At 51.3% G+C, this 27600-nt stretch overlaps 2 protein-coding genes across 15 annotated transcripts in view; both read right to left on the bottom strand.

Annotated features, from left to right (window-relative positions):
- Positions 1-996: 996 nt before the first annotated feature.
- LOC135457328 (bone morphogenetic protein 8B-like) lies at positions 997-16543 on the bottom strand. The gene is made up of 7 exons (XM_064731859.1): positions 16147-16543; positions 8204-8399; positions 6641-6789; positions 5015-5209; positions 4385-4464; positions 3973-4083; positions 997-2270 (listed from the first exon to the last, which is right to left on the bottom strand). The coding sequence occupies exons 1-7, from the start codon at positions 16541-16543 to the stop codon at positions 2121-2123; spliced, it is 1278 nt and encodes a 425-aa protein (XP_064587929.1). The 3' UTR covers positions 997-2120.
- A 1058-nt stretch (positions 16544-17601) lies between these two features.
- The window catches only part of MACF1 (microtubule actin crosslinking factor 1), a 155106-nt gene continuing 145107 nt past the window's right edge, over positions 17602-27600 (bottom strand). For 10 of the 14 annotated variants that reach the window (XM_064731792.1, XM_064731784.1, XM_064731791.1 and 7 more), the window contains 7 exons: positions 27467-27541; positions 26760-26777; positions 24859-24976; positions 23248-23459; positions 22644-22754; positions 20855-20978; positions 17602-19249 (listed from right to left, as the gene is read on the bottom strand). In XM_064731792.1, the coding sequence (XP_064587862.1) occupies positions 19005-19249; positions 20855-20978; positions 22644-22754; positions 23248-23459; positions 24859-24976; positions 26760-26777; positions 27467-27541 (903 nt within the window). In that variant the 3' untranslated portion in view covers positions 17602-19004. The remainder of the gene's footprint in view (positions 19250-20854; positions 20979-22643; positions 22755-23247; positions 23460-24858; positions 24977-26759; positions 26778-27466; positions 27542-27600) is intronic. The other 4 variants (XM_064731793.1, XM_064731780.1, XM_064731781.1 and 1 more) reach the window with 3 other exon arrangements.

Genomic DNA, 27600 nt, shown 5'->3' on the forward strand with positions numbered 1-27600 from the left:
CTGTGAAATTATGGAAGGGGTGTTTGGTTCTGAGCTTGTGCAGATATTGGCAGGAGGGATGAGATGGAGAGGAATATCTGATGTTTGGATTTTGGGGATCTTTGGAAGTGCTTTGCCATTGGGGATTTTGGGGTTGCCCAGCCCAGCCCCTCGCAAGTCGTGGTGTTGTTTTTCCATAAAAAAACCAATTTTTCGCTGCCTGGTTTCCTAGGGTGGTTGGGGGTTGTGCATTATCCTAAAACTCAGACAAGGTGGGATGCAAGGGTGTGATTCCTGACAGACAAACCAGCCCAGCTTTCCCCTTCCTTGCTCCCTATTTTTTGTTTAAATCCCACATTTTAAAGTCTTCAGCAAGACCTGAGAGGGAGAATTCAGAGTCAGTGCCAGGCCTGGGTGTTCTCTCTGCAGGAAGCACCAAATCCCACAGGGCCAGGATTGCATCCTGAGCTGGATTTGCTGTGGAATTAATATTAGGGCCATGAACCCGCTAATTCTTAATTATTAATTAATTAATTAATTACCCAGTCAAACAAAACCTTTCCTTGGGAAGCAGGGCACTGACAGGGAGCAAACCTTCCTTATTTTGGTGGGGTTTTATTGGGATTTTTCCCCGACTGTGCCAGGTTCTTTCCTTGTTTATTGATGTAAGGTTCCCCAGGTATCCGAGCTGACAACCAGGACAGGCCTTTTCCTTTTAAAATCAGAGCAAATAAATAATTTAATTGTGCAAATAACCTGGGGAAGCTGCCTGGGACCGGTCACAGCCCAGCTGGGAGCCCACGGGATGGGCACAGCCTGACCTAAAACTCACATCAGGGCTCATTTTCAAGCAAATAGGTACAATTTTAGCCAATTCTGAGTCTTTTTTTTTTCATTGCAAAAGGCCCTGTGAACAGAGCCCTGTTGTGCTGTGACATTAAAAAACAAAGAGCAAGAGAAACTCCGTGTTTACTTTCCAAACTTTGCGTTTATTTTATAACAGTGCTGTAGCTCAATATGGATATTTTATTTTTTTTCCAACTGGCTGAGTTTGGTGAACTTTGGGTAAACAGGAGGGGGTTTAGTCAGCCAGCTGCTTAATTGGCTGATGATATTTTCATTAAGGGAATTAAAAGCACTTGGGTAGAGGTGGGTCAGTGGAGAAATACACAGCTAGAAACAGCTCAGTCCCAGAGAAACCTGAATGCTGCCTGCCCCCCAAAAATGCCTCCAGCACAGGGAAAACTCATCAGTCACAGACAAAACAGAATCAGCCAAAAATCCTCTCTTTCCTATATATATATATATATATATATGTTTGTATATATCTGTGTGTCATCAAGCAGGATAAGGAAAAGGAAATTTTGTATTATTTACATCCTCTTCTAGAAAGGGGTAGGAGGGGTTTATTTGTGGATTATTTTTTATTAATTATTATTATTGATGGATTTTGCTCTGCTGCAGGCCACAAAGCTCCTGTTCCATGCATAACCTGGGGTCACATTGCTCTGGTGGGAATGGGAGGGGACACTCAGGGACGGGAATGGGACACTCAGGGATGGGAAAGGGACACTCAGGAATGGGGATGGGACATCCAGGGATGGGAATGAGACACTCAAGGGTGAAAATGGGACATCCAGGGGTGGGAATGGGACACTTGGGCAGGAATGGGATATCCAGGGGTGGGAATGGGACACTCAGGAGTGGGGATGGAACACTCAGGGACAGGAATGGGATATCCAGGGGTGGGAATGGGACATCCAGGGATGGGAAAGGGACACTCAGGAGTGGTAATGGGACATCCAGGAATGGGAAAAGAACATCCAGTAGTGGGAATGAGGCATTCAGGGGTGGGAATGGGACATCCAGGGTGGGAATGGGACACTCAGGAATGGGAATGGGACACTCAAGAATGGGAATGGGACACTCAGAGGTGGGGATGGGACACTCAGGAATGGGAATGGGACACTCAGGAATGGGAATGGGACACTCAGAGTGGGAATGGGACACTCAGGAATGGGGATGGGACACTCAGGAGTGGGAATGGGACACTCAGGAGTGGGAATGGGACACTCAGGAGTGGGAATGGGACACTCAGGGGTGGGAATGGGACACTCAGGGGTGGGAATGGGACCTGTCCATCAGTGGCAGCCGCAGGATTTCACCACCATGTTCCTGTGCTTTTTGAGGATGACGTTGTTGTTGCTGTCGTAGTAGAGGACAGAGGTGGCGCTGAGCTTGGTGGGGGCACAGCACGCCTTGGGCACGGCCTCAGGCTTCATCAGGTGGACCTGGGGGATGGATGGAGCCCGTCAGTGCCAGCAAACGTGGCTCCAGGCAGCAAACCAACCAAAAAAACCCCGGGTGAATGGGGGGATTATTTCCATCTTTTTGCAAAAATATTTATTCTAAACTCCAGGCAGTCCCTGCTGCGGTTTATATTGGATCAGGGCTCGTGGCACTGCCTGGGCCAGGCAGCCCCTTCATTAATTTGGGATTTCAGGGCCCTTTTTCTCACAAAAACAGACAAATGACTAAAATAAAAACCCCATAAATCAGCACAGCACGGGTCAGGCTCCGGTGTGCGCCGGGTGTTGTTCCAACAGAGATTCCCCACCCCAAACTTAAACCCTAAAATCCACAACACCTCTGTGAGCAGGGCTGCTCTCTGGGATGGCTTTTCCCTGCTGGGGACAGGCGTTATCCAGTGTTTTCGTGCAGGGCAGGGGCTGGAGGAGGCTGGAGGAGCCCCGACATGTGCGATTCATTTACAGCAGGGGCAGCCGAGCTCTCCCAGCTCGGAAGTCCGGTGTTTTTGCTCTCCAACCCTGCTATTTGCAGCTCAGGCTGGGGCTGGCACGGCTCCACAGCCGCCTTTGCCCTGGCTCTTCCCAGCAGGGCCGGCTCCAGGTGATTCACATCCTGCCCCAGCAGCTCCGTTTTGGGAACAGCGCTGGCTTTGGGGGCGATGGGTGGGTGTAAGGGGGGGGAAAAAGAGCCCCTCCCTGGATGGTTCCCAGCCCCTGGAAGTTTTGTTAATGTCAAAATTAAAACACCTTCAAAGGCCGGGCCGAGGGCTCGGCGCTCCCTGTAATTAACCGCGAGCACCGGAGCCGGGCGGGCTCTGCCATTGGGAAACCAAACACTCACAGGGCAGGAAATTCCAGAAATTAAAGCCCTGGCTGGGATGTGGGGTGGGTTTGGGAAAAAAACAAACCCAAGGCATTGGAGCTTTTCTGGCTGGGAATGTGCTGAGCCCGACGTTTGGGTGCTGGGGCTGTGGGTAAAGCCTCGGGGACAGCTGGAGAGGAGAATGTAGGGATGACACTGAGAGTTTTTTTGGGGGGCTCTGGTGTGCCCTGGGCTTGTCTCTGCTCCTCATTTCACTGCCAGGGCAGAGGGATCATTAATCTGGCAGAAATCATCAGTTTTGCCCCAGCTGCTGTGAAACTGGAGCAGTCAGAACATCAGGAGGTGAGGGAGCTCTGGGATGACAAAATTCTGCTCTGGTTGAGGATGAGGGACAGAGCTTTGTGCCCTCACCCTGGGTCTGTCCCCAAATGCCTTGAAATTCCATATTGGGACCTCCTGTCAGCCTGTGGTGGGGGCCAGCCTGTGAGCAGCCGTCCAGATGTGGGAGCAGCCCATCCAGATGTGTGAGCATTTACCCAGATGGGCATGAACCCACCCAGAATGGCATGAATCCACCCAGATGTGTGAGCACCCACCTAAATGGGTATGAACCCACCCAGATGTGTGAGTGCCCATCCAGATGTGTGAGCATCCACCCAGATGTGCATGAACCCACCCAGATGTGCGTTCACCCACCCAGATGTGCATGCACAATTCTTTATTCCAATCGGGATCCCAACTGCGCCTTCCCACCTGAACACCCCAAACCCAGCCGTGCTTATCCCAAAATCCCAGCTCATCCTCGGGCTCTGAGTGCTCCCCAGGGCCCTGGATGTCCCCCCAGGGCTGCCCTGCACTCACCAGGGACTGCAGGATGGCGTGGTTGGTGGCGTTCATGCACGAGTCCAGCGGGAATGCGCACTCACCCTCGCAGTAATAGGCTGAGTATCCCTGTGGAGCAATCACCCAGTCCTGCAAAAATAACAAAAAAATTGATTACATGGAGGGCTTCACCTTCTGTGCCCCCTCACCCATTCCCCACCTGCACAAACAGCTCAGCAAGGGTTTATTTTGGTTTTTTTGGATCAGCCATGGGTTGTTCGGGGTCACCGGTGGGGATTGGGGTTGTGGCAGTTCCTGTTTGCCTTCCCAGCTCCTGGGATGGTTCCATGGGCAGGATTCTCCTGCTGGGGAGCCCAGGGTGGGGGAATGGAATGATGAGGGGTATTTTTGGGTGTTTTTTGGTCATTTACTTCTCCCAGCACACAAGTACCAGCCAGCCAAGGTCCTGGAAGCTGACGTAGAGCTCGTGGCGCCGGCAGACCTGCCGCCCATCCGTGGGGTGCACATCGTCTGTGGGACAAGGAAACAGGGATTTCAGCCCTGGGATTGGGTGGGATACACCCCCTGGGATTGGGATTGGCCCAGGAGAACCAAAGGAGATGAGACTTAGTTGCTGCACAAAGGGAAAAGCGGCTCCAGATTGGCCGATAAATTGATATTCCAATATTGGGATGAAGGAGTTCAGCATTGGAAGGGCTAAACCCCAGCTTTGCTCACTTTGAGGGTTTCCCAAACCCAGGCCTTGCTGCTCCCCTCCTGCCTGAGCTTTCTGGAGCTGTGACACCTTCCCAGGGCTCCAAAGCCAAGGGCAGTGAGGCAAAAAATTCCAATATTCAGTAATCCTGACACGCTCACAAAACACCATTTCCTTGAGGGCATCCAACCCAAACCCTCTCAGCACCTCCCAAACTTACAAAAACCTCCAATCCTAAAACCTCAGAACTTTTTGCTCTGCTTCCCTTGGGCCAAAAAAAAATTGAGATTTCAAGGTGCTGACAAGCAGAACCTCGAGTTTTCCATAGGGACATCCCTCCTCCTCCTCCTGCAGGAAGCACCTTACCAAAAATTCCTGGGAGCTTGTTTGGGTGGGGGAGGTCGTTGGATTTCTTGTGTTGTCTCCTCCTCGGGGGTTTGGCTGCTCGTGTGACACGGGAGGGGCTGGGGCTGGCCCGGAAAAATGTCACCATGAAGGGCTGCTTGGAGCGGGGTCCCCTTCGGCCCAGGAGCCCGGCAGAGCCCGGATCCACGCTGTGCCCTGCAGGGACAGGACCATCCTTGGGGTTTGGCCTCAAACAGAACCGGTTTGGTTAAAGCAGAGGTGAAAAACGCCGGAAATTTGCAGCAGGAGATGTGGTTTTGGCATGCCAGCATGAAATGGTGACATGGGGCTATTCAGAATTAAAAGTGATTTTGTCCTTCACCCCAAGGAATGGATGGGCTGTGGTTCCTCCTCCCATGGAAGAGGAGCTGCTCTTTGTCCTGCAGGGACAGGACCATCTCTGGGGTTTGGCCCCAAACAGAGCCGGTTTGGTTAAAGCAGAACTGAAAAACGCGGGAAATTTGCAGCAGGAGATGTGGTTTTGGCATGTCAGCATGAAATGGTGACATCGGGTATTCAGGGTTAAAAGTGGTAAAGTGATTTTGTCCTTTACTCCAAGGAGTGGATGGGGCTGTGGTTCCTCCTCCCATGGAAGAGGAGCTGCTCTTTGTCCTGCAGGGACAGGACCATCTCTGGGATTTGGCCCCAAACAGAGCTGGTTTGGTTAAAGCAGAGGTGAAAAACGCGGGAAATTTGCAGCAGGAGATGTGGTTTTGGCATGCCAGCATGAAATGGTGACATGGGGCTATTCAGAATTAAAAGTGATTTTGTCCTTCACCCCAAGGGATGGAGGGGGCTGTGGTTCCTCCTCCCATGGAAGAGCAGCTGCTCTCTATCCTGCAGGGACAGGACCATCCTTGGGGTTTGGCCTCAAACAGAACTGGTTTGGTTAAAGCAGAGGTGAAAAACGTAGGAAATTTGCAGCAGGAGATGTGGTTTTGGCATGCCAGCATGAAATGGTGACATCGGGTATTCAGGGGTTAAAAGGGATAAAGTGATTTTGTCCTGCACCCCAAGGGATGGATGGGGCTGTGGTTCCTCCTCCCATGGAAGAGCAGCTGCTCTTTGTCCTGCAGGGACAGGACCGTCCTTGGGGTTTGGCCTCAAACAGAGCTGGTTTGGTTAAAGCAGAGGTGAAAAACGCGGGAAATTTGCAGCAGGAGATGTGGTTTTGGCATGCCAGCATGAAATGGTGACATGGGGCTATTCAGAATTAAAAGTGATTTTGTCCTTCACCCCAAGGGATGGATGGGGCTGTGGTTCCTCCTCCCATGGAAGAGGAGCTGCTCTCTATGTGCCTTCCCACCTGGAAAAGGCACATGCTTGTCCCATGGAGAAAACAGGGTTAATCCTCTGCCACACACACACAGAGGATCCCTCCAGGTAAGGAGCTCATTAACTATTAATGAGCTTAATTACAGTCCACGCCATCAGAACCTGCAAACCCAGACTGCTGGCACCCATCAGAGCTGGAAATTCAAAACTGCACTGAGATCAACGCCCCCCCCAGCACATCCACAGCACCGAGAGGGCCCCAATTCCTGGGAATTTGTCCCCAAACTCCGCAGGCAGGTCGGGCAGGCTCACCATCATCCGTCTCCACGTAGAGCCGCAGCCCCAGGGTGTATTTCTGCTCCACTGCCCAGTGGCTGCTGGCAGCTGTGACATCAAACACCAGCCAGCCCTCTGTCCCAGCACGCAGGTCCTGCACATCCAGCAGGAACAGGTCGGATTCCCTGCGGGAACAGGGGAAGCAGCAGGTGAGTAACAGCAGCCAAAGGGCTGCAGCAGGAGGGATAATGGATGGGGATGACTCCTGGGAGCTGTGCCCGGGCAGATCCCGGCTCTGGGGCGCTGGACACCACGGGGGTGTCCTGGGAAAAGCTCCCTCGGTGCCCAGGTGGAGGTGCAGGGCGCGGCACTGCCCTGGGGAAGGTGTGGGAGCCGCCGGACACGGCGGTGCCGCTGCGGGCGGGGCGGGAGGGAAAGCCTGGGGCTGGTCCCCGTTCCTGTCCCCATCTTCATCCCAGTTCCCATCCTCATCATCCTCATTTCCATCCTCATCAACCCATTCACAACCCCATTCCCCTCTTCTTCGGCTCCATTCCCTCTCCCTTCAGTTCCACTCCCATTCCCATCTTCATTCCTGCACCCACACTCACTCCCATCATCATCATTCCCATTTTTCTCCCTATCCCTATTCCCATCATCCTTGTTTCCATTCCCATTTTCAGTCCCTATCTCCATTAACCTTTTCCCCCTTCCCATTCCCATTTTCAGTCTCTATCCCCATTTACCTTGTTTCCATTCTCATTCCCATCTTCTTCATTCCCTTACCCATTCACATTTTCATTCCCACTGCCATTCCCATGCCCATCACCTTCATCCTCACCCCCATTCCCATCCTCTTCACTCCTATCCCCGTTCCCTTCCCATCTCCTTCACTCCCACACCCTTTTCCACCCCCATCACCTTCATCTTCATCCCATTCCCATCATCTTCATTCCCATCCCTGTTCCCTTCCCATCTCCTTCATTCCCACCTTCATCTTCATCCCCATTCCCATCATCTTTGCTCCTATCCTTTCCCTTCCCATCCCTTCTTCCCTACCCTTTATCCTCACCCCATTCCCATCATCTTATTCCTTTCCCTTTCCCCACCTCCATCACCTTCATCCTCACCCCCATTCCCATCATCTTCATTCCTATCCCTTCACCCCTCCATCCCCATTCACCTCATTCCCATTTCATCCTTCCATCCCCCATTCCCATCATCTTCATTCCCTTCCCATCCCCTTCATCCCCACCTCCATCACCTTCATCCTCACCCCCATTCCCATCATCTTCATTCCCTTCCCATCCCCTTCATCCCCACCTTCATCCTCACTCCCATTCCCATCATCTTCATCCCATCCCTCATCCCACTTCATCCCCACCTTCATCCCCTCACCCCATTCCATCACCTCATCCTCCCATCCCTTCATCCCTCCCTCATCCTCACCCCCATTCCCATCCTCTTCACCCATCCCCATCACCCCACACCATTTTCTCCACACCATCCCCACTCCCCTCACCTCCATCCCCACTCCCACCCTCCTCCTCCTCATTCCCACCCCTTTTCCTGCCCTCCCTGCCTTTCCCAGCCCCTGACCTGTTGGAATGCTGGGCAGCCACCTCGTAGATGCTGACGTGGATGCTGCTGTTGCCGTGCCTGGGGACGACACCCCGGGATTTGTAAATCCGGAACTCGGCCGCCGTCACGGCCTCTCCCGCCGGCACCTGGGTCAGGTCGAACCTGAACTCCTTCCAGTAGGGCTTGGGGGACAAAAGGTCCCTGTCCTGCTCCACTGAGGACAAAAAAACCGCTCAAGAATGGCTGAACCAAGCCTAGAACATCCCCACTGAGCCCCACCGAGTGGATTTTGGGGATAAACCCGCTGGTTCTGAGCCGCTCGCCCTTGGTTGGAAGTTCCCATTTCTTCCCATCTCCTGAGGGTTTGGATCTGGATCAGCTTCCCCTATTTCTGCAATTTATTTTGATGTAAACCCACCAGCTTCCCCTCCAAGCCCTCTTCCTTTATTATTAATTAAAATTAAAATAAATTCAAATTAAAAGCGCAAATGCTGGCTATGGGAGGAGCACAGAGAATGTGACGGGCTTTGGGGGCTGCTTCACCAAAAGGGGAAAAACAAACTCAAAATTTTGAATGTTTGAGGGTCAGCAGGGCCATCTGGAGCAAAAATTGAGGTTTTCCAAACTTTTCTTGCAGCAGACAAGCCCAGGGCTCATCAGGGCCATCACTGGATATCACAGGTCCACAAGTAAAGATTTGTCCATAAGTAAAAGTTTATCCACAAATAAAAATTGTTATCCTGTCTGCTTTTGGGAAGTTAGGGGGGATTATCAGGTCACTGCTCTGTAAAAAATCCCCTCCCTTTTTTCCTGAAAACACCTCATTTCTCCATCACACTGGGACAGAAAAAATCTGATTTTATTCCCTTAAAAAATAAACCTTCCTTTCTCTATGGTAATGCAGCCCCCGCAGTTTTGCTAATGTGCAATTATTTGCTTCAAATTGTTCTTTAAAAATACCCCAGTCTTCCTGGTCTGAGTGTAATTAAAGTTTATGATTAAATATGATTCAATGTGACTAAAGCTTCTCCTGCTTCAGGCACAAAAGCAACGTAACCTGGTGCTTACTTTTAAATCTAAAACAAATAATTAACTAAATAAAAAAATAAACAATTAAAATGCATTTTTTAACCAATTCCAGGGGTGATATATTCCAAATTTAATACACCATAAGCTTGCCATTCCCATATATATATATAATATATATATATTAATATATATGTATATAGTTTATGATTAAATATGATTCAATGTGACTGAAGCTTCTCCTGCTTTGGGCACAAAAGCAACATAACCTGGTGCTTACTTTAAAAACTAAACCAAATAATTAATTAAATAAAAAAATGTATTTTAAACCAACTCCAGGGGGGAAATATTCCAAATTTAATCCACTATAAGCTTGCCATTCCCATATATATATTTAAATATGATTCAATAATAAACTTTATATATTTAAATAATGTGACTAAAGCTTCTCCTGCTTCAGGCATAAACGTAAACCTGGCGCTTACTTTTAAAACTAAAACTAAATTACAAAGTAAACATTTTAAATGCATTTTTTAATGCAATTCCAGGGGGGATGTATTCCAAATTTAATCCACCATAAGCTTGCCATTCCTAATATATAAAAATATATATTATATATAAAAAGATAAATATATATAAATATATAAAATATATTAATATTATATTTATAAAATAATATGTACTTATAGAAAATATAAATTATAAATATGTAACATTATAAATAAATAAATATAACCAATATAATTATATATTGATATATAAATAATATAATTAAATATTTTAATATATGATATATAAATAATATATATTTTAATATGATTTAATATATATTTATATACAATATAAATGATAAATATAGAGAATTATACAAAATAAGTTTGTATAAATATATAAATAATATAAATATATATTTTTATAATATAATATAATATAATATAATATAATATATTTTATAATATATAAACATATTAATATATATAAATATATTAATATCTATAAATATATTAATATAAAAATATATTTAAAATATAGAGATATATATACACACATATATTGGAGGGAGCAGTGCATCCCTCCAAACCCAACCTCAAGATTTTACTCGCATACCCATAAGTCTTTTTTTTTTGTTCCTTCTTATTTTTTCCTCTTTTTTTTTTTTTTTGGTTTTGTTTTTCAAATCCCACGTTCGCTGCAGCTCCCGGCCTCACCACAAGCTGGGTTATAAAAAGAGCAGGGCGGATGCGGAGAGCGTTTCCTGCCCTGGTGGTGGTGCCAGCTGGGCAGGAGGATGCTGTGGGCACCTGCCCCAACCCTGCCCCCTCTGGGGGGCACACGGAGCCCCCCAAACCTCTGCACTCCCTCGGCCTCTTCCTTCTTTTCCATTTCTTCCACCATCCCATCATGGGGGGGTTTTATTCTTCTGGATTTTTGAGGCCTCGTGGTGCTCACAAAAATCCTTCAATTCCCCCCAAAATACGAGCGGAGCAATCACCTCTGGTTTTTAGCAGTGAGAATCCCCCTGTGAGTGTCCCACATCAGCGCAGGGGACACTCCAGTGTCCCTTTGTGTGTTTTTGGTCATTTTGCTCCAAAATCTTTGGCTGTAGCAGGGATATGCAGAAGGATTTTTTTGTCACAGCCACAGAGACCCCACGCCAGATAAAAAAGCCAAAAAGGTGATTTTTGTCCCCCAAACCTCTGCACTCCCTCGGCCTCTTCCCTCTTCTCCATTTCTTCCACCATCCCATCATGGGGTGGTTTTATTCTTCTGGATTTTTGAGGCCTCGTGGTGCTCACAAAAATCCTTCAATTCCCCCCAAAATACGAGCGGAGTAATCACCTCTGGTTTTTAGCAGTGAGAATCCCCCTGTGAGTGTCCCACATCAGGGCAGGGGACACTCCAGGTGTCCCTTTGTGTGTTTTTGGTCATTTTGCTCCAAAATCTTTGGCTGTAGCTGCACCCTCACCCAGGGATGTGCAGAAGGATTTTTTTGTCACAGCCACAGAGACCCCACACCAGATAAAAAAGCCAAAAAGGTGATTTTTCTCCCTAGAGTGACAGCCTCTAAAATTTTTTTTAAAAATGAAAATTTCCTGTTGGTGTGGAGGTGATGGAGGGGTCCAGGATTGAAGGCAGATTTGGTGGGAGGGGAGCCCAGGGACACCCTGGCAGCAGGAGAAATGCCAAAATTAGCTGAGCTGCAATTAGCCGAGCTCCTTGATGAACCAAATAAGCTGGATCTGTCTGGGATGAAATCCTGGGAGGAATCCCTGGATTCTTGTTGTATTGCACTAAAACTGCAGATTCTCTGCTGCTTCAGGGAGGAAAAAAGGGAACCCCTTTGTAGGGGGAGGAATGAGGGAGAAGCTCCCCCTTCTGTGCCACCACTGGGGCACAAGCAGCAGCTGGGAGTGCCGCAAAAAGGAGTTTGGAGTTTTCGGAGAGGGCTCAACATCTCAGTCTTCACTGTTAAAACCAAAATTGCTGTGAAATGGGAGCCCTGCAGCCCCCCGAGCTCCCAGCAGAGCTGTGGGTGCTCGGATGCTGCTGGGGGTGTGCTGGAGGTGCCCCAAAAGGGCGGCTTGGGGAGCCCAGGGTGCCTGGGAACCTGCCCCTGCTCCGGCTTGGCTCAGCCACACCAGCAACCCTCAATTATCTGTGGGTGGATGATGCGGATTGCGGAGCACAGGCACAAAAAAAGCCCAGCCCAAGAGCTTGGCTCTCCTTTGGCATCGTCCCCAGGAGCTTCCCCCAAAGCTCAGTGCCCCTCTGTCCTCCTATCACCTCCCAAAAATAATATAAAAATTATTATATACCAGTATAAACCAATATAAACCCTCAAATATCTGTGGGCAGATGATCAGGATTGCAGAGCGCAGGCACCAAAAAAGCCCAGCCCAAGAGCTTGGCTCTCATTTGGCACCGTCCCCAGGAGCTTCCCCCAAAGCTGAGTGTCCCCCTGTGCTCCCATCACCCCCCAAAATAATATAAAAACGATTATAAACCAATATAAACCCTCAATTATCTGTGGGTGGATGATCCGTATTGCAGAGGAGAGGCACCAAAAAAGCCCAATCCAGATCTTTGCTCTCATTTCCCCCTCCTTTGGCATCATCCCCAGGATCTTCCCCCAAAGCTGAGTGTTCCCCCTGTGCTCCTATCATCCCCCAAAAATAATATAAAAATTATTATAAACCAATATAAACCCTCAATTATCCGTGGATAATTGATTGCAGAGGAGAGGCACCAAAAAAGCCCAGCCCAAGCACTTTGCTCTCCTTTGGCATCGTCCCCAGGAGCTGCTGCACCTTCCCCCAAAGCTGAGTGCCCCTGTGTGCTCCCATTATCCCCCGAAAAATATAAAAATTATTATAAACCAATATAAACCCTCAATTACCTGTGGGTGGGTTATCTGGATTGCACAAAAAAGGAGCTTTGCTCTCCTTTCCCCCTCCTTTGGCATCATCCCCAGGAGCTGCTGCACCTTCCCCCAAATCTGCGTGCCCCTCTGTGCTCCCATCACCCCCAAAAATAATATAAAAATTATTATGAACAAATATGAACAGCCTTGGGGCCGTTCCCCTGTCAGGGGATGCCCAGCTCCCTCTCAGCTGAGCCTCCTGGTGTCTCCCATTCCCTGAGCATTCCCAGCTCCCTTCCCTTCCTCCTGCTGCCCAGGTTATTCTTAGCTGCACGTTTTTCCTTCTATAAACTCCTACAAACTCTGCTCCACTCGTAATTACCGGGCCTGGCTGCTCCCCGTGGGTCCCCACGATCATTTCAGGCACCAAATTAAAAGGAGATGCCAGGATATTCAACCACATCAAGTGCTCTGCATCCCAAAATAGGTTTAAAGGAGATGCAGGGAAGATGCTGTCCTTTGCTAGCAAGCAGGGGGAAAAAATAAACTCTGGAGGATTTCTGAAGTGGGGAGGGATTTAGGAGCTATCCCAACAATTCCAGAGTCCCAGTTTGCTTCCTCCTTTTTCCAGGGATGAGCACTGGGAGCTGCAGGACACAGAGCTCAGCCAGGAGCACCCTGTCCCAGGTGCATCCCAGGATTTATTTGGGAAGATTTTCCCATCAAAACACACTCAGAGGGTTCATAGGGAGCACTGGCACCTTGGCACAGGATGCCAAGGATTTATTTGGGAAGATTTTCCCATCAAAACACACTCAGAGGGTCCATAGGGAGCACTGGCACCTTGGCACAGGATGCCAAGGATTTATTTGGGAAGATTTTCCCGTTAAAACACACACAGACGGTCCGGAGAGAGCACTGGCACCTTGGCACAGGATGCCAAGGATTTATTTGGGAAGTTTGTCCCGTTAAAACACACTTAGAGGGTCCATAGGGAGCATGGCACCTTGGCACAGGATGCCAAGGATTTATTTGGGAAGATTTTCCCATCAAAACACACTCAGAGGGTCCATAGGGTTGGCACAGGATGCCCGCAGCAGAGGAGGCTCAAATGGCTGCAAAATGAAGGCAGGGATGGGAAAATCCTGACAGCAGCTGGATTTCAGTGGTAATTGTGTGGGGGTGATGAACTTCCAGTCTGGAGTGAAGCAGCACTTCCCAACCCCTAAAATTCAATTAAAGAGGCTGCCCTGAGCTCCCACCCCACACTCAGGGTGCCCTGGGGTGCTGTGGCTGTTTTTGGGTTCCCTGGATTATCCAGGAAGATGTTTTGGGTTCTGTGGCTGATTTTGGGTTCCTCTCCAGTGCTCCCTGGATTTTCCAGGAAGATGTTTTGGCTGTGGGCACATCTGAAACAGCCACAGGGGATCACAGACTGCTTTGGGTTGGAAGGAATCTTAAAATCATCTAATTCCACCCCCTTGCCATGGGACACCTTCCAATAAATCAGGAGCCAGCATGGAAAGGGGGATGTGTGTGCTGTGGTACCCTGGGATGCTGTGAGTCCTCACCCCCTTCCCCTTCCACACCTCCCTGCTCCACAATTACCCCCTGCCCGTGTCCATGACTCACAGCTGAGGAGAAATCCCAAATCCCGGGTTTAAAAACCCCAAATCCCGTCGGGCTGCTGCAGGGAGGGCACAGAAACAGCACAGAGCAGGAGGAGCAGAAATAATGGGATAGGATGGGATGGGCGGATCCACCATCCCCAAATGCGGCTGGGGCTGCCCCTGTCCCCAAACCCGGCCGTGTTTTGGGATTTCTGTCACTCCCCCTTCCCAGGAACAAGGAGTGCCCGTCGGGAGCGGCTCACACAGGTCCAAAGAGGTCCAAGTGCCCAATGGGGCACAGACTTCACCCCATTTGCATGTCCCCATCAGGATAATTGTGCAGCTAATTATGCATGCAAATGAGAGCTGGCCTTCTCCCACAAAAAAACCAACTCCTTGTTTAATTAACATGAAGGGGCCGAGGAAGCCGCAGAAATCAAAGCCATTCAAATGGAAGGCTGGAGCTGTGCTCCACAACTCTCCTGGCTACTCCAGGAGCCCTGGGAAGGACAGCAGCGCCCCTGGGGCAGCAGTGCCATCTCCTAAACGCTCTCCTGAACATCCCACCGTGGTTGCCCTCAAACCCGACCATTTTAAAGCCCTTTTTGGTGCTTGGGTGTTGTCCCAAGTGCTGAGGGGATTTGGTGATTCAGTTTTTGTCTCCATCACTCTCAGCTTTCCCAGGATGCTGAGCTGCACCAGTTCCCTCAGGGCTCTGGGTGCGTCTGTTCCAGGAGGATTCCTCGCACTCACAAGTGGTAGAGGGGATGTAGGAATGAATAAGAGACACCTCTACAGCCCCTGCCTCACCTAAACCTCCTCCCAAGGGTGCAGATCCCTCTCCCTGCCTCCCATCTCCCCATCCTCAGAGGTTGTGGGGGATTTTCTGCTCGGGGCACCCAAACACCCCTTAAAGCAACGAGCAGGGGCAGGGAAAAGCTCCATATCCCAACTCCTGGTCTGCAAATCCCGCTGGGTTCAGCCCTGGGAGGGGATTTATCCCATCCCGAGTGTTTGTGGCCCCGCTGATGCTGCCTGGAAATACGACGGGTGCTGGAGCCTGGTAAGCAGCCGGACGGGATTCCAGCAATAATCAGCAGCCTGGAGGATTTATTTGGAGCCGTGATTCAGTGTCCCACCGAGGGGCACCCTGCTGCTGGCACCAGAGCCTGCCCCGAGCCCCGTTCTCTGCCCACCTTGTGCCCGCTGAAACGGGGACAGCGGGGTGGAGGAGCCTCCCTCGGCTCCTTCTCGCTGCAGGACATTCCCCTTCTCCATTTCCCCTTTTGAAGCTGAATTAAGATTCATCCCGGCCACTTTCACCTCGCCACCGTGTCCCTCATCACCACCGTGTCCCTCTTCCCGTTACTGAGCTCAACTTCGGGTAAAAAAGTTCCTTATTTGAACAAGGGCTGAGAAACCACCCCGAGGGATGCTCGGAGCTGCCGGTGCCACGATCACGGACCAGGAATCAGGGTTGGGATCAGCTCAGCCCCGTGCCCGTCCCGCCGGGGCTGTCCCCGGTGTCCCCTCGGTGCTTCCCGGCTTTCCTCGCCGGTCCTGCCCGTTCCCTCCTGTCTGTTTTGATCCCTCCGGTCCCTCCGTGTGCTCCGGTGTCTCCGGTTCTGCCCAAACCACCTGGATCATCCCTGTGTGTTCCCATCGTCCCGGTGCCCCCGGTCCTGCCAAAGCCGCCGGGATCCTGCCAGCACATCCCGGTACCACCGGTGCCCCGCATATCCCGGTACCCCCGGTACTTCCCGGTACCCCCAGTGCCCCGCACATCCCGGTACCCCCGGTACTTCCCGGTACCCCCAGTACCCCGCATATCCCGGTACTCCCGGTACTTCCCGGTACCCCCAGTACCCCGCATATCCCGGTACCCCCGGTACTTCCCGGTACCCCCAGTGCCCCGCATATCCCGGTACCCCCGGTGCGCTCCGGTGCCCCGCGCCCGTTCTCACCCATATTAACGAGGCTGACCACGGTGTCTGCTCGGCTCACGACGCTGCCGGGCGGGGGGCTCTGCGTGCTGAGCCCGGTGAGCACCGGCCGCGACACCGCCGCTTCCTCACCCTCCTCCTCCTCCTCCTCCTCGCCGGCCACGGCGTGGTACAGATCGAGCATGAAGAGCGGCGCGGCGGCGGCGGCGGGGACGCGGGCGGGGACGCGGGGTCGGGGCCGGCCGGGCAGCCCCAGCACGGCCAGGATCTCCCGCTGCACGTCCCGCCGCTCGCCGCCGCTCAGCCGCCGCTGCGGGACCCCGGCGTTGTGCAGCCGGCGGCGGAGGGCGCTGCCCGTGCCCAGCTGGCACAGCACGGCCGCCAGCCAGAGCAGCGCCACGGCCCCGCGGCGCCCCATGGCACCGCCGGGACCCCCCGCCCGCCGCCCGGTGCGGAGCGGCCCCGGGCACCGGCACGGCCCCGGCTGCGGCCCCGGCCCCGGCCCGCCCCGGCGGGGAGAGGGAAAGGGACGGTCCCGGCAGCGGCACCGCCCCGGCCCTCCCCGCCCGGCGGCTGCGGGGCACGGGGAGCATCGCTGGGCATGAGAAGCGGCCGGAACACAAAGCTGTGGAGACCCAAATTCATGGGAATCCATCCCTGGGGATGCTTATCCTGGTGGGCACCCAAAGATGTGGAGACACAAAATCATGGGGACCCGTTCCTGGGGATGGTTATCCTGGTGGGCACCCAAAGCTCTGGAGACATAAATTCATAGAAACCCATCCCTGGGGATGCTTGTCCTCATGGGCTCTCAAAGCTGTGGAGACCCAAATTCATGGGAACCCATCCCTGGGGATGCTTGTCCTCATGGGTAGTCAAAGCCATGGAGACACAAATTCATAAGAACCCATCCCTGGGGATGCTTGTCCTGGTGGGCACCCAAAGCCCTGGGTTCCCACCCTCACTCACACCCAAAGCCATTCCTAGGGATGCTCCTGCTCGTGGGTGCACAAATGCCTGGAGATCCATTCCTAGGGATGCTCACCCCATGGGCACCCACCCCTAAGGAGGCTCCCCCTTGTAGGCAACCAAACCCAGGGGTATCCACCCTCACTGGCACCCAAATCCATGAATATTCACACCTGGGGACACTCACCCTTGTGGGAAACCAGACCCAGGTGGATCCACCCTCATTGGCACCCAAATCCCTGAACAGACACACCTGGGGACACCCATCCAACCAGGGAATTCCTCCCAAGGCCACCCAAACCCTTGGACACCCCCTTGCATCCCTTCCCCACCCCACTGAGCACCTCACCAACCTCACCCACCCACCTGGACCACTTTAATTTTGGGGCTGGGTGGTTCCCTGCTCCATCCCACAAGAAAACCTGGGTGCAAACACCCCCTGAATCCCACAGCCACTGCCTTCCCCCCACACGGGATAAGCTTCTTTACAAAGCTAACACTGGGGAATAAAGCAGGAGGCAAGATTGTTTATTACCGCAAGCAATTTTAATACAAAAATGTGTCTGGTTCTTTTAAACAATTCATTGGTAGAGCTTCGGTTTTGCCTCAATTTGAAACCAATTGAGAGAATCACACAGCAACACGGTCAGAGCCGGAGAGGAACAATATTTAATAAATACAGGAGCTGTGCAGAGCCCTCGTCTCCTGGTCACTTGGTCAAGTTGGATTTTATTACAAAGAAAAAGGAGCGTACAAAAGCGAGACAGGACTTGCAGCGAGTGTGCTGGTGAGACTCATTTCAAGGACAAGCAACTGTGCGTGTAAGTCCAGATTTCTCCTAGGAGCAGAGTTCACATCAATCTCAGCCTGGCTGGAAGTGGAATGACCAGTTAAATAATAAATAGGAAAACAAAAGAGAGATGCAGATAAAACAGTGATTGTGTAAGGGCTGGTTAAGCCATCAATCCAGAAGATTCCTTGATTTTGGAGGGCCCACCACCTCTAAGGGATGCATCCCAGTGATCCAGACCTGCAATCCTACCCTGCATGGGTGAAGCCCCTCCTGAAACCCCTCCCCAAACCCTTCACCCTCGGTTTGTTCTTTAAAAACAAAGTTGTCAGGACAGTATTTTCAAGACAGCAAAATTGTCACGGCCTTTGCTGTAGTGTGTGCAAATTTTATTAAAGTCAAACTCCGCTTTCTTCAGATAAAACCACATAGCTTTAAAAAAAATGGAAACATAAGCCCCAAGTCCCCTCACCTCATGTTTCTCTGGTTGAGGTATCTGTGATTTACAAAAAGAGAGTTCCTTGAACACTGCAGGATTCAGGTCTTTGCTTTTAAATATAATTTACCTTGCTGAGACAGCAAGTTAAGTTTATAAAGATGCATTTAGGAAACAATCCTAAAAGATAAAGCAGGTTCACACCCTGCACCGCGCAGAAATCCTATTTATATTTTAGTTTTTCTTTACACTTTCACATCTTGACCTTTTTTTTTTTTTGCTTCCTTTTTTTTTTTAATCTTTTTCTTGATTTTTTTTTTCTTTCTCTCCCACATTTCAGTTTTCCAGGCCCCTCTCTAAACAGGGGGGTCACCGAGAGGCAAATTTTTTTTTTTTTTATCTACATAAATATTCACATGAAAATAGTAACTTACAAAAAAGAAAAAAAAAACAAAACAAAACCATAAACCAAAAAAAAAACCCAAGAAGAAATAATCCAAATAAGGCAGCTTCATAACACAACTTTTCTTTTACACTTTTAACAATATAGTTTCTCCCATTTAGAATAAATATACATCCAATGTAGGGTTAAAAAGTGGACACAGGTTGGGTGCTTTTTTTTGTTTTTTCTGTTTGTATGTCTGCTTTTCCTTCCTCTCCCCAGGGAGGGCGGCGGGTACAGTATTATCTCTTGGGGCCGGGCGTTTTCGGGGTGGTTTTCTTGGACATGGTGGGGATTTTGGAGGGCTTGGCGGCGCCGCGGCGGGAGCCCTGCCCGCCGGCCGCGCTGCTCTCCGAGGTGTCCGAGCACGCCGACTGCGTCTCCAGCAGGTCGAAGTCGGAGGCGTCGCTGCCCCGCCGGCTGCTGGCCCTGCTGCCCGTGCGGCTCCCGGCGCGGCTCGTGGGGCGGCTGGCGGCCTTCTTGGGGTCTGCAGGGAGAGCCCAGAGCCGTCAGATGGGAGGCTTGTTCCTCCTGATGCTCTAAGTTTCGTTCCTCCCTATGCCTCAAGGTTTGCTCCCTCTGATGCTCTAAGTTTCGTTCCTCTGATTGCCCTAAGTTTTTTTCCTCCTGATGCTCTAAATTTTTCTTCCTCCCAATGCCCTAAGTTTTGCTCCTCCCTATGCCTTAAGGTTTATTCCCCCTGATGCCTTAAGGTTTGTTCCTTCCGATGCCCCTTGTTCCTACTGATGCCCTTTGTTCCCTCTGATGCTCTAAGTTTCGTTCCTCCGATTGCCTTAAGTTTTGCTCCTCCTCATGCCTTTTGTTCCCCCAATGCTCTAAGTTTTGTTACTCCCAATGCCTTAAGTTTTGTTCCCTTCAATGCCCTTTGTTCCTCCTGATGCTCTAAATTTTTCTTCCTCCCAATGCCCTAAGTTTTGTTCCTCCCTATGCCTTAAGGTTTGCTCCCTCTGATGCTCTAAGTTTCGTTCCTCTGATTGCCCTAAGTTTTGCTCCTCCTCATGCCTTTTGTTCCCCCAATGCCCTAAGTTTTGTTACTCCCAATGCCCTTTGTTCCTCCTGACGCCTTAAGTTTCGTTCCTCCTGATGCTCTAAGTTTCGTTCCTCCCTGTGCCTTAAGGTTTGTTCCCTCGAATGCTCTAAGTTTCGTTCCTCCGATTGCCCTAAGTTTTGCTCCTCCTGATGCTCTAAATTTTTCTTCCTCCCAATGCCCTAAGTTTTGCTCCTCCCTGTGCCTTAAGGTTTGTTCCCTCGGATGCCCTAAGGTTTGCTCCTCCCTGTGCCTTAAGGTTTGTTCCTCCTGATGCTCTAAGTTTCGTTCCTCCGATTGCCTTAAGTTTTGCTCCTCCTCATGCCTTTTGTTCCCCCAATGCCCTAAGTTTTGTTCCTTTCAATGCCCTTTGTTCCTCCTGATGCTTTAAGTTTTGCTCCTCCTGATGCCCTTTAGTTCCTCCTGATGCCCTAAGTTTTGTTCCTCCCAATGCCCTTTACTCCTACTGATGCCCTTTGTTCTTCCTGATGCCCTCCCTAAGTTTTGTTCCTCCTGATGCCCTTTTTTCCTCTTGATGCCCTAAGGTTTGTTCCCCTGATGCCCCTTGCTCCTCCTCCTGATGCCATTTGTTCCTCCTGATGCCCTCCCTGAGTTTTGTTCCTCCTGAGGCCTTAACTTTTCCTCCTCTCAATGCCCTTTGTTCCTCCTGATGCCCTAAGGTTTGTTCCTTGTGATGCCTTAAGTGTTGTTCCTCTCAATGCCCTAAGTTTTTCTCCTGATGCCCTTTATTCCTCCTGATGCCTTAAGTTTTGTTTCTCCTGATGCCCTAAGGTTTGCTCCTCCTGATGCCCCTTGCTCCTCCTCCCAATGCCCTTTGTTCCTCCTGATTCCTTAAATTTTGATCCTCTCAATGCCAAAGTTTGTTCCTCCTGATGCCCTGAGTTCTGTTCCTCCTGATGCATTAAGCTGCAGAGCTGTGCCAGCCTCTCCTTGCCCACCACCCACCCCTCAAATATTCTGTATTTTCTCCACTGCACCGGGGGGAAGTTTTCCCACCTTTTCCCACCTTTTCCCCTCACTCACCTGCCCGGGTGGTTTTGGCACCTGTGGAGGCTGGGGAGGAGCTGTTACTGGTGTCCCCAGCCAGGGAGGTCCTGCTGGAGTGGAACGTGGGGCGCTTCAGCTTGCTGCCCGCCGAGGGGGTCACCTTGGGAGGAAGCACACACAGGACATCCCTCAGCTGCCACCTGCACCCTGACAGGCCCAGGTGACAGCCCAGATCACATCCTCAGCAAAAATCTGGGCGTTTGAGGAACCCCCATCTCAACGGTCAGGGAAGGCACAAGCTGCTGCTTCAGTGGTTTATAAAACGAGGGGAAAGCCCGAATGCTGAAAATTTGGAGGGGAGTGGCAGCTTGTGAGCTGCAGGCTGAAAAAGAAAATTCTGAGCAAAGCTGTGCTGTTAAGAGGCAGCATCATGGCTGGAAACCTCCACAAAGAGAATGTGCAATACGGGAAAAATAGGGATTTTAGCATCCAAGCAGCTCCAGGAGCATTTTGGAATATCAAGTCCAACTCAGGATCTTGAGTAGCACAGGGCAGAGGTGCAGGGACACCCTGGTGCTGATGTCCACACCACTCCCAGTGCCCAGAAACAGCCAAATTGTAAAAGTGATGGACAGGGAGACAAACCACAGCAGCTCAGCTCTTTTCACGGTGCCTTTTCCCGACCTTTAAGATGTTGGAAGTGCAGCTGGTGTGGGGTGAAGCAGCACAACAGGCAACTCTGCTCCCACTGCTGCTGCAGGAAGCCAAGGGGAAGGTGCCAGCAGGGCGAGGGCACCTGGATCCAGCTGGAAAAGGCAGCTCCAGTTCCAGTTCACCATCCAAAGCTCTGGGTTTGGGGCAGAGCTGCAGGAAAGCGCCTGCCTGTGGTGTCCCCAGCCCTGGGGGGTTTTAGGGGTGCAGCATCCCTGGAGAGATACACAGATCCCAGAGGGCATTGCCTCCATCCCCTGCAATTTTGTGATTTTTGGGAACCTCAGAAATGTTGGGATGTGATGAAACTGGAGCTGCAGGGAGAGAGGGGCAGCTGAGGGAATCAAAATCCATTAACGCGTGATTTTCGAGGCACCACTGTCATCATCAGAGATTTCGATTCTCATCCTTGATCCTATGTTAAAATAGGCAGCAAGCATCAATTTGGGGCAATTGGGGAAGTGCTCCTGACCTCCTGGTGAATCCAATTAATCCATTTTGCACATGGAAGCGCCGCTGAGCAGCAAGACACAGGGAACCACCGGGATCTACCCGGTGCTTCTCATCACCCACTCGCAAGGGCAGGAAAAGTCCACGAGGAGGCTGAAAACTTGAGGGAAACCAAAGCCTCAGCCCAAATTCATCCTCCTGGGAGCACCAAGGCGGTGGCTGGACACACCAGACGTGCTTGAACGCGGTGATAAACACAAGCTCTCCATAAAACTGAGGCGCTGTGCTCACGGTGCATGCGCTGTAGCTGATTTTCAAGTCTCAACTCGGCCGCCGGGTTTCAATTTTTTGGGAAGCCAAACGCGGCCCCTTTCCAATAAAGCTCGGAAAAATGAATACATTTCTCAAAGCACGCGAGGATTAACACTGCTTGCAAGCAGGTGAGGGTGAACCGAAAGCGTCGTGCCTCACTTTGAAGCCGATATTTAAATTTTAATCCGAGTTGGAGACTCATGAAAAACCAACAGTCGGAGCGTTAGCGGTGCTACAAGCGCTGCTCTACCAGGAGGAAAGCGTTAGGAGCAGGCAGGGCAGTGGGATGGCTCCGTGCCAGGGGCACTCCAGGCTGCCAGCAGCTCCTGGGGGCTGGCAGACCATACTCTACCTCAGTGCTGGGGAGCTGGAAGTCGGAATAATCGATTCCCCTCAGGGGGGTGCTCGCTTTACTGTTTATCAACCAGGGTTTGTCATAACATCGGGAGAAGTGGTGTGGAGTCTGTGAAATGGAAAAGCCAAGGAAAGGGGGGGGGGGGAGAGGTGGGATGAGTGGTAAAAAATAAAATAAAAAAATAAAAAAAAAGAGAAATGGGAGTGTGATCTGGAAAATGGGGGGGAAACGGTACTAAAATGGAGCGAGAACCAAACGGGAATTGGGAATAAATTAAAATAAAGGGGAAAAACCCAAAAGGCGATGAAATAATGACATGGTGGGGAAGGAGAGATGAGGGGTGATGGTTTCCTCCTGACACCACAGCCCTGCCTCGGGCACCAGGAGCCTTCAGCTGCACGGCGAGCGCTGGGGACCCTCCTGAGGAGGGCTGGAAACCTGGAAATCTGTCCTGCAGCATCCCACCCCTTCCCACCTGGACACCAAGGAGCACCTTCTAGAGCCCTCCTCAAACCCCCAGACCCCAACCTTCCTCCTCCCTCCACCTGCAGCTCCCCATTGGAGTCCCTAAAGGGAAGGGAAAGCTCCCCCCTGTGCCCACCTTGGCTCCGCTGGCTGGGGTGGCAGGAGAGGAGGGCATGGAGGCGCAGCTGTGGTTGCTCTGGCTGGCACTGGAGCTGGACCTGGTCGGGGAGGCTGCTCTGGACGAGGGTTTGGAGCGGCGGCCCCGCGAGCGGAACGGGGTCATCCCCTGCGAGGCTCCCTCGGGCAGGATGAACTTCTCCCGCAGCTCCAGGTTGGTCCTGCCTCGTGCTGCAGGGGAGAGAGGAAGGAGAACTCAGCTTTGGAGGGATCCAACATCCTCATCAGGGCTCACGAGGCTCCAGGGCTGGGAGCAGCTTCTTTGGGCATCTCCCCAAGGCCAGCTCTGAGAGCAGCGAGGTTCTCCTGCTCTGCCTTAAAGCCATGGATCAGCTCTTTGAGAAAATGGCTGATTAAAAGCTGCCCCAGGGTCAGGAATTCACACGGGATGCTCAGTTCCTCTCTTGTGGAAAAGCATCCTGATGGCCTTTAAACTCACCGTGTCACAACAGCGGCCAGTGTGATCTTTAAAGTGCAATCCTTAACATGGCTTAAAAACAGCAAAAGCAGCTTTGAAGGGTTGAGATTCTTGAGAATCTGAGAGAGATTCTGCTCTCTCACAGCTCTCCATTAATTTTTTGCGGAGAGAGGAGAGAACACCACCTTCCCAACTTTTCCAACCAGCCATTGGATTCTTGAGAATCTGAGAGAGATTCTGCTCTCTCACAGCTCTCCACTCATTTTTTGGGGAGAGAGGAGAGAAAACCACCTTCCCAGCTTTTCCAACCAGGCACTGAAAACCGATTTTTCAGAAAACCTTCATCCAAACGCCTCAAAGAGCTGGAGGGCCTCCTTTTGACAAGCAAAGGGCAACCAAGCAGGGAGAAGGTCTGTGGGCTTCAGCTGACGTGTTGGAAGCAGGTCTGGGTGCTTCATGCTCAGGGGTGTTCAAACAGAGCGAGGGCATGCACACCGAGCCTTACGGAGGAATTCCGGGGCCAGAAAGCCAAGAAAGCAACGTCAGGAGGGAAGCACCACGCTGAGATAAGCAAGGGATAGCAACAACCTCGATGCCAGCGCTGCAAAACATCTGCTGCAAAGCGTGAAGGGCGGAGGAGGAGCAGGAAAAGCCCGAGGGGGAGCTCGGCTCGCTGTAAATCAATCATGCTGCTTTCAGCAACAGCCGTCGGGCAGCCGGGGCGCGGAATGCAGCAGCTTGAACAAGACACAGCCGAAGCAATTAACACCCCAGAGACCCCAGGGAAACGTGGAGCACTCTCCAAAACACGCTCCAGTCCTGGCCAGCCCCTGGCTAATCCTGCTCTGCCCCCTGGGCATGGCTCTGGTCCAGCCCAGGGGTTCTGATCACTGTCACACCTCAAGGTTTTGGGGAGGAGGTGACCCCAGCTCCACTTGCTGAGGCCTTAAAACCAAGGAAAACACAACCCTTCCCTCTTTCCCTGGATAAATACTGCCAGGTTAGCTGCAGCATCACCAAATCTGGTGATTCCAATTCTTGGTTTGCTCTGAATCTGTTTTCTCCAGCTCCTGCCCATCTGGACAATGACCCAGCCACAGCATCCAAACTCCCCTCCGTGGGTGGGAAGACTCAGGTTGCACCAAGCCTTACCTCTGCACGGGTCATTCTTCACTAGAAACTCATCCAGGGCCATCCATCCTCCTCCCACACGGACCATGACCGTGCTCCTCAGGATCCGGACCAGCCGCAGCTGCTGGGAGTCTCCGAACTGTGGGGCAAGGAAAGGGTCAGGGAAAGGGGAACAACCATGGGAACACGGCTCCTTCCCTCCCCAGGCTGCACCAGAGGCTCTCAGCCACCTATTGCACACTTTAAAGGCTTCTCCAGACAGGTTCTTCTGGAATAAGTGAGAGGTAAATCCTCAATTGATGAGGAGTTTACCTGCCTGGTTTGAAGATGATGCAACCAACCCAAATGCTTTAACTTTAAAGCTGTTCAAGGAGATTTTAGAATTTGGGGTTGGATGGGTTTTCACAACCAGAATTCTAGTTTTTTCCTCTTTTTTTTTTGTGAAGGAAATAGAGGCTGGCAATGCCCTGACCCTCCTGGTGCAGCCCACGTGGGAAGGAGCCGGCTGATTCAGCAGGACAAGCCCAGCCAGACACCTCTGATCACCACCAACCAAGTGTGAAACCCAGGGATTGCCCTGAGCCTCAGACTTGACCCCACCAGCCACAAAGCCCCAGCAATCGCCCAGTGAGGATGTTTGGATGAGTGCAGAGTGATGGGAATCCAGGCAGGAATCCCCAGCAATGTTGATTAGTGATTGCGATGTTCATTAGTGGTTTGAAATGTATCACAAAAGTGCACCCCGGATCAAAAGCATGTGCTTGTAAAGCTCCCCTAAATCTCTTGGGCACCCAAGCCCAGGCTCCTGGGTGGGACATGGAGAGCCTGGCTGGGATGTGGCAGCTCTGCATCCAGGTCTGCAGAGCACCTGCTGGGATGAGAAGACAGGAGAACCAGGTTTTGGAGGCAAGACCCTCTCCAGAATTATTAAAAAAGAGGAACAAAAAAAACCCAACAGGAGCATTTTCTGTGTGTGGAGATGCAAAATTAGAGATCCAGTGAAAATAGAGAATGGGAAGTGTCTGGGATGGGTCAGGGCAGGTGACACCTCTGACCCACAGGGATATGGGACTGGACCATTGGTGGCTCCCTGCTTGAGGGTGCTACCAAGCTGTCCTTGTCCCAGTTAAAGAGCTGCTCACAGGCAGGGAAGGGAGCAGGGAAACCTCTACATGAGATGTCCTTCAAGAGCCAACCCCAGGGACGAATCAATTCTCATTATTTTTGTTGAAGACATTTCTATTATCACTGCCTAAACGAAAGCCAGAGCTTTCAGGAGTCATCCACTTCCAACATCCAAGTTTGTTTCATTTTGGGCATCTTTTGGGGCACATTTTTGGGTGGGCACCATCACTGCATGTGAAAAAGGAGTTTATTTTAATCTGGGCAGGGGCAGTGGGGACATCAGAGGGACACAGGGTGCTCCAGCCCTGTTCTAAAGGAGGCTGGGCTCATCTCAGGTCACAACACTCTCAGGATCCATGCAGGTTCTGGGAGGGCAGCCTTGCCCCAGTGAGGAGTTACTCAGTGGGAGCAGCAGGATGAGGGTTTAGTTGTCCTACAGGATTACTCAGCGCTCTCATTCCATGGTGATTGCAGCCCAAACCCACCCCGAGCCTGGTGCAGGCTGTGCCCCTCAGGAGAACACATCCAGTGACCATAATTCATCCCAAATAAATCCAGAGAGAAAAATCTCTGCACTTTTACCAAATCCTGCTTTTTCCATCAATTTTTTTCTCTTTTTTTCTGCCCAATTTTTGGTTTTTTTTGGGGGTGGCACTCCTCTGTACCAGGCTGTGCTGAGCAGAGCTCCCAGATCACATCCTCCCACAGCACCACAGGACAGAGAGCAGCACCACAACACACAGAGGGTTAAAAATAAATTCCAGAGGTGAGAGACAGCACCACGAGGTAAACTGTACCTGATTGCCGAGGAAGAACTATGGAGGGAGAGGGAAGGGGGACAGGGGGAGGAAAGTCCAGAGGAAGAGGAAGGGGAAAGAAAAACAAGAAAAAAACATTTATGGGATTAACAGTGCAACAATCATGAAATCTGTTAACTGCAGGAGTTAGAAATTTGGGGGAATTTGGGCTATTTGGGGGGAAGGAGAAGCTCTGGGAGCTTGGGGCCGGTGCTGCTGGAGGGGGATCAGCTCCTCCCAGCTGGAATATCAACCCCAAACCCAGCTGGGACAGGGAAGTGGGAATTGCGCCGCCACTTCGCCTGGGTGAAGGGTTTGAAACACAACAAAGAGATTCTGTCAGGAAATCCTTCTCCCTTCTTGGGGAGCGAGCTAAGAAAAACACAGGCACAAGGTACACTCATCCAGGAGGGAAACTCCAAGGGCGGCTCCAGCCCAGTGAATGCAGCGTTTCACGGGGCCCCTGGGCTGCCTGCCCCAGAACAGGGACACTTTTATGTTCTCCCAGCTCAGGGAACGCCCTGGGGCCAAGGATGGAGCTGGGAAAACACATCCCAGCCACTCCACCAGTGCCAGGGGATGAGGTCTCTGCCTCACCCCGGGTTCCCACCCTGTGCCAAGCTGGGCACCCCCTGGGTGATGCCCCCTCCCTCAATGGGAAGGAGAAGGAGGATTTGGGGGGGTTTGCATCCCCCTCTCTGCCTTACCCGGTATTTGTTCTCGCCGATCTGCTCCACTTGGAATCTCTTGGCACACTTGCACTGGGCCACTTGCCTGGTGACCTGTCACCAGCAACACAAGAGATGAGAAACCAGCATTTTGGGAGTCTCCCCCAGTGCAA

Source organism: Zonotrichia leucophrys, chromosome 23 (assembly GCF_028769735.1).
Source record: "Zonotrichia leucophrys gambelii isolate GWCS_2022_RI chromosome 23, RI_Zleu_2.0, whole genome shotgun sequence".
Lineage (NCBI taxonomy): Eukaryota > Metazoa > Chordata > Aves > Passeriformes > Passerellidae > Zonotrichia > Zonotrichia leucophrys.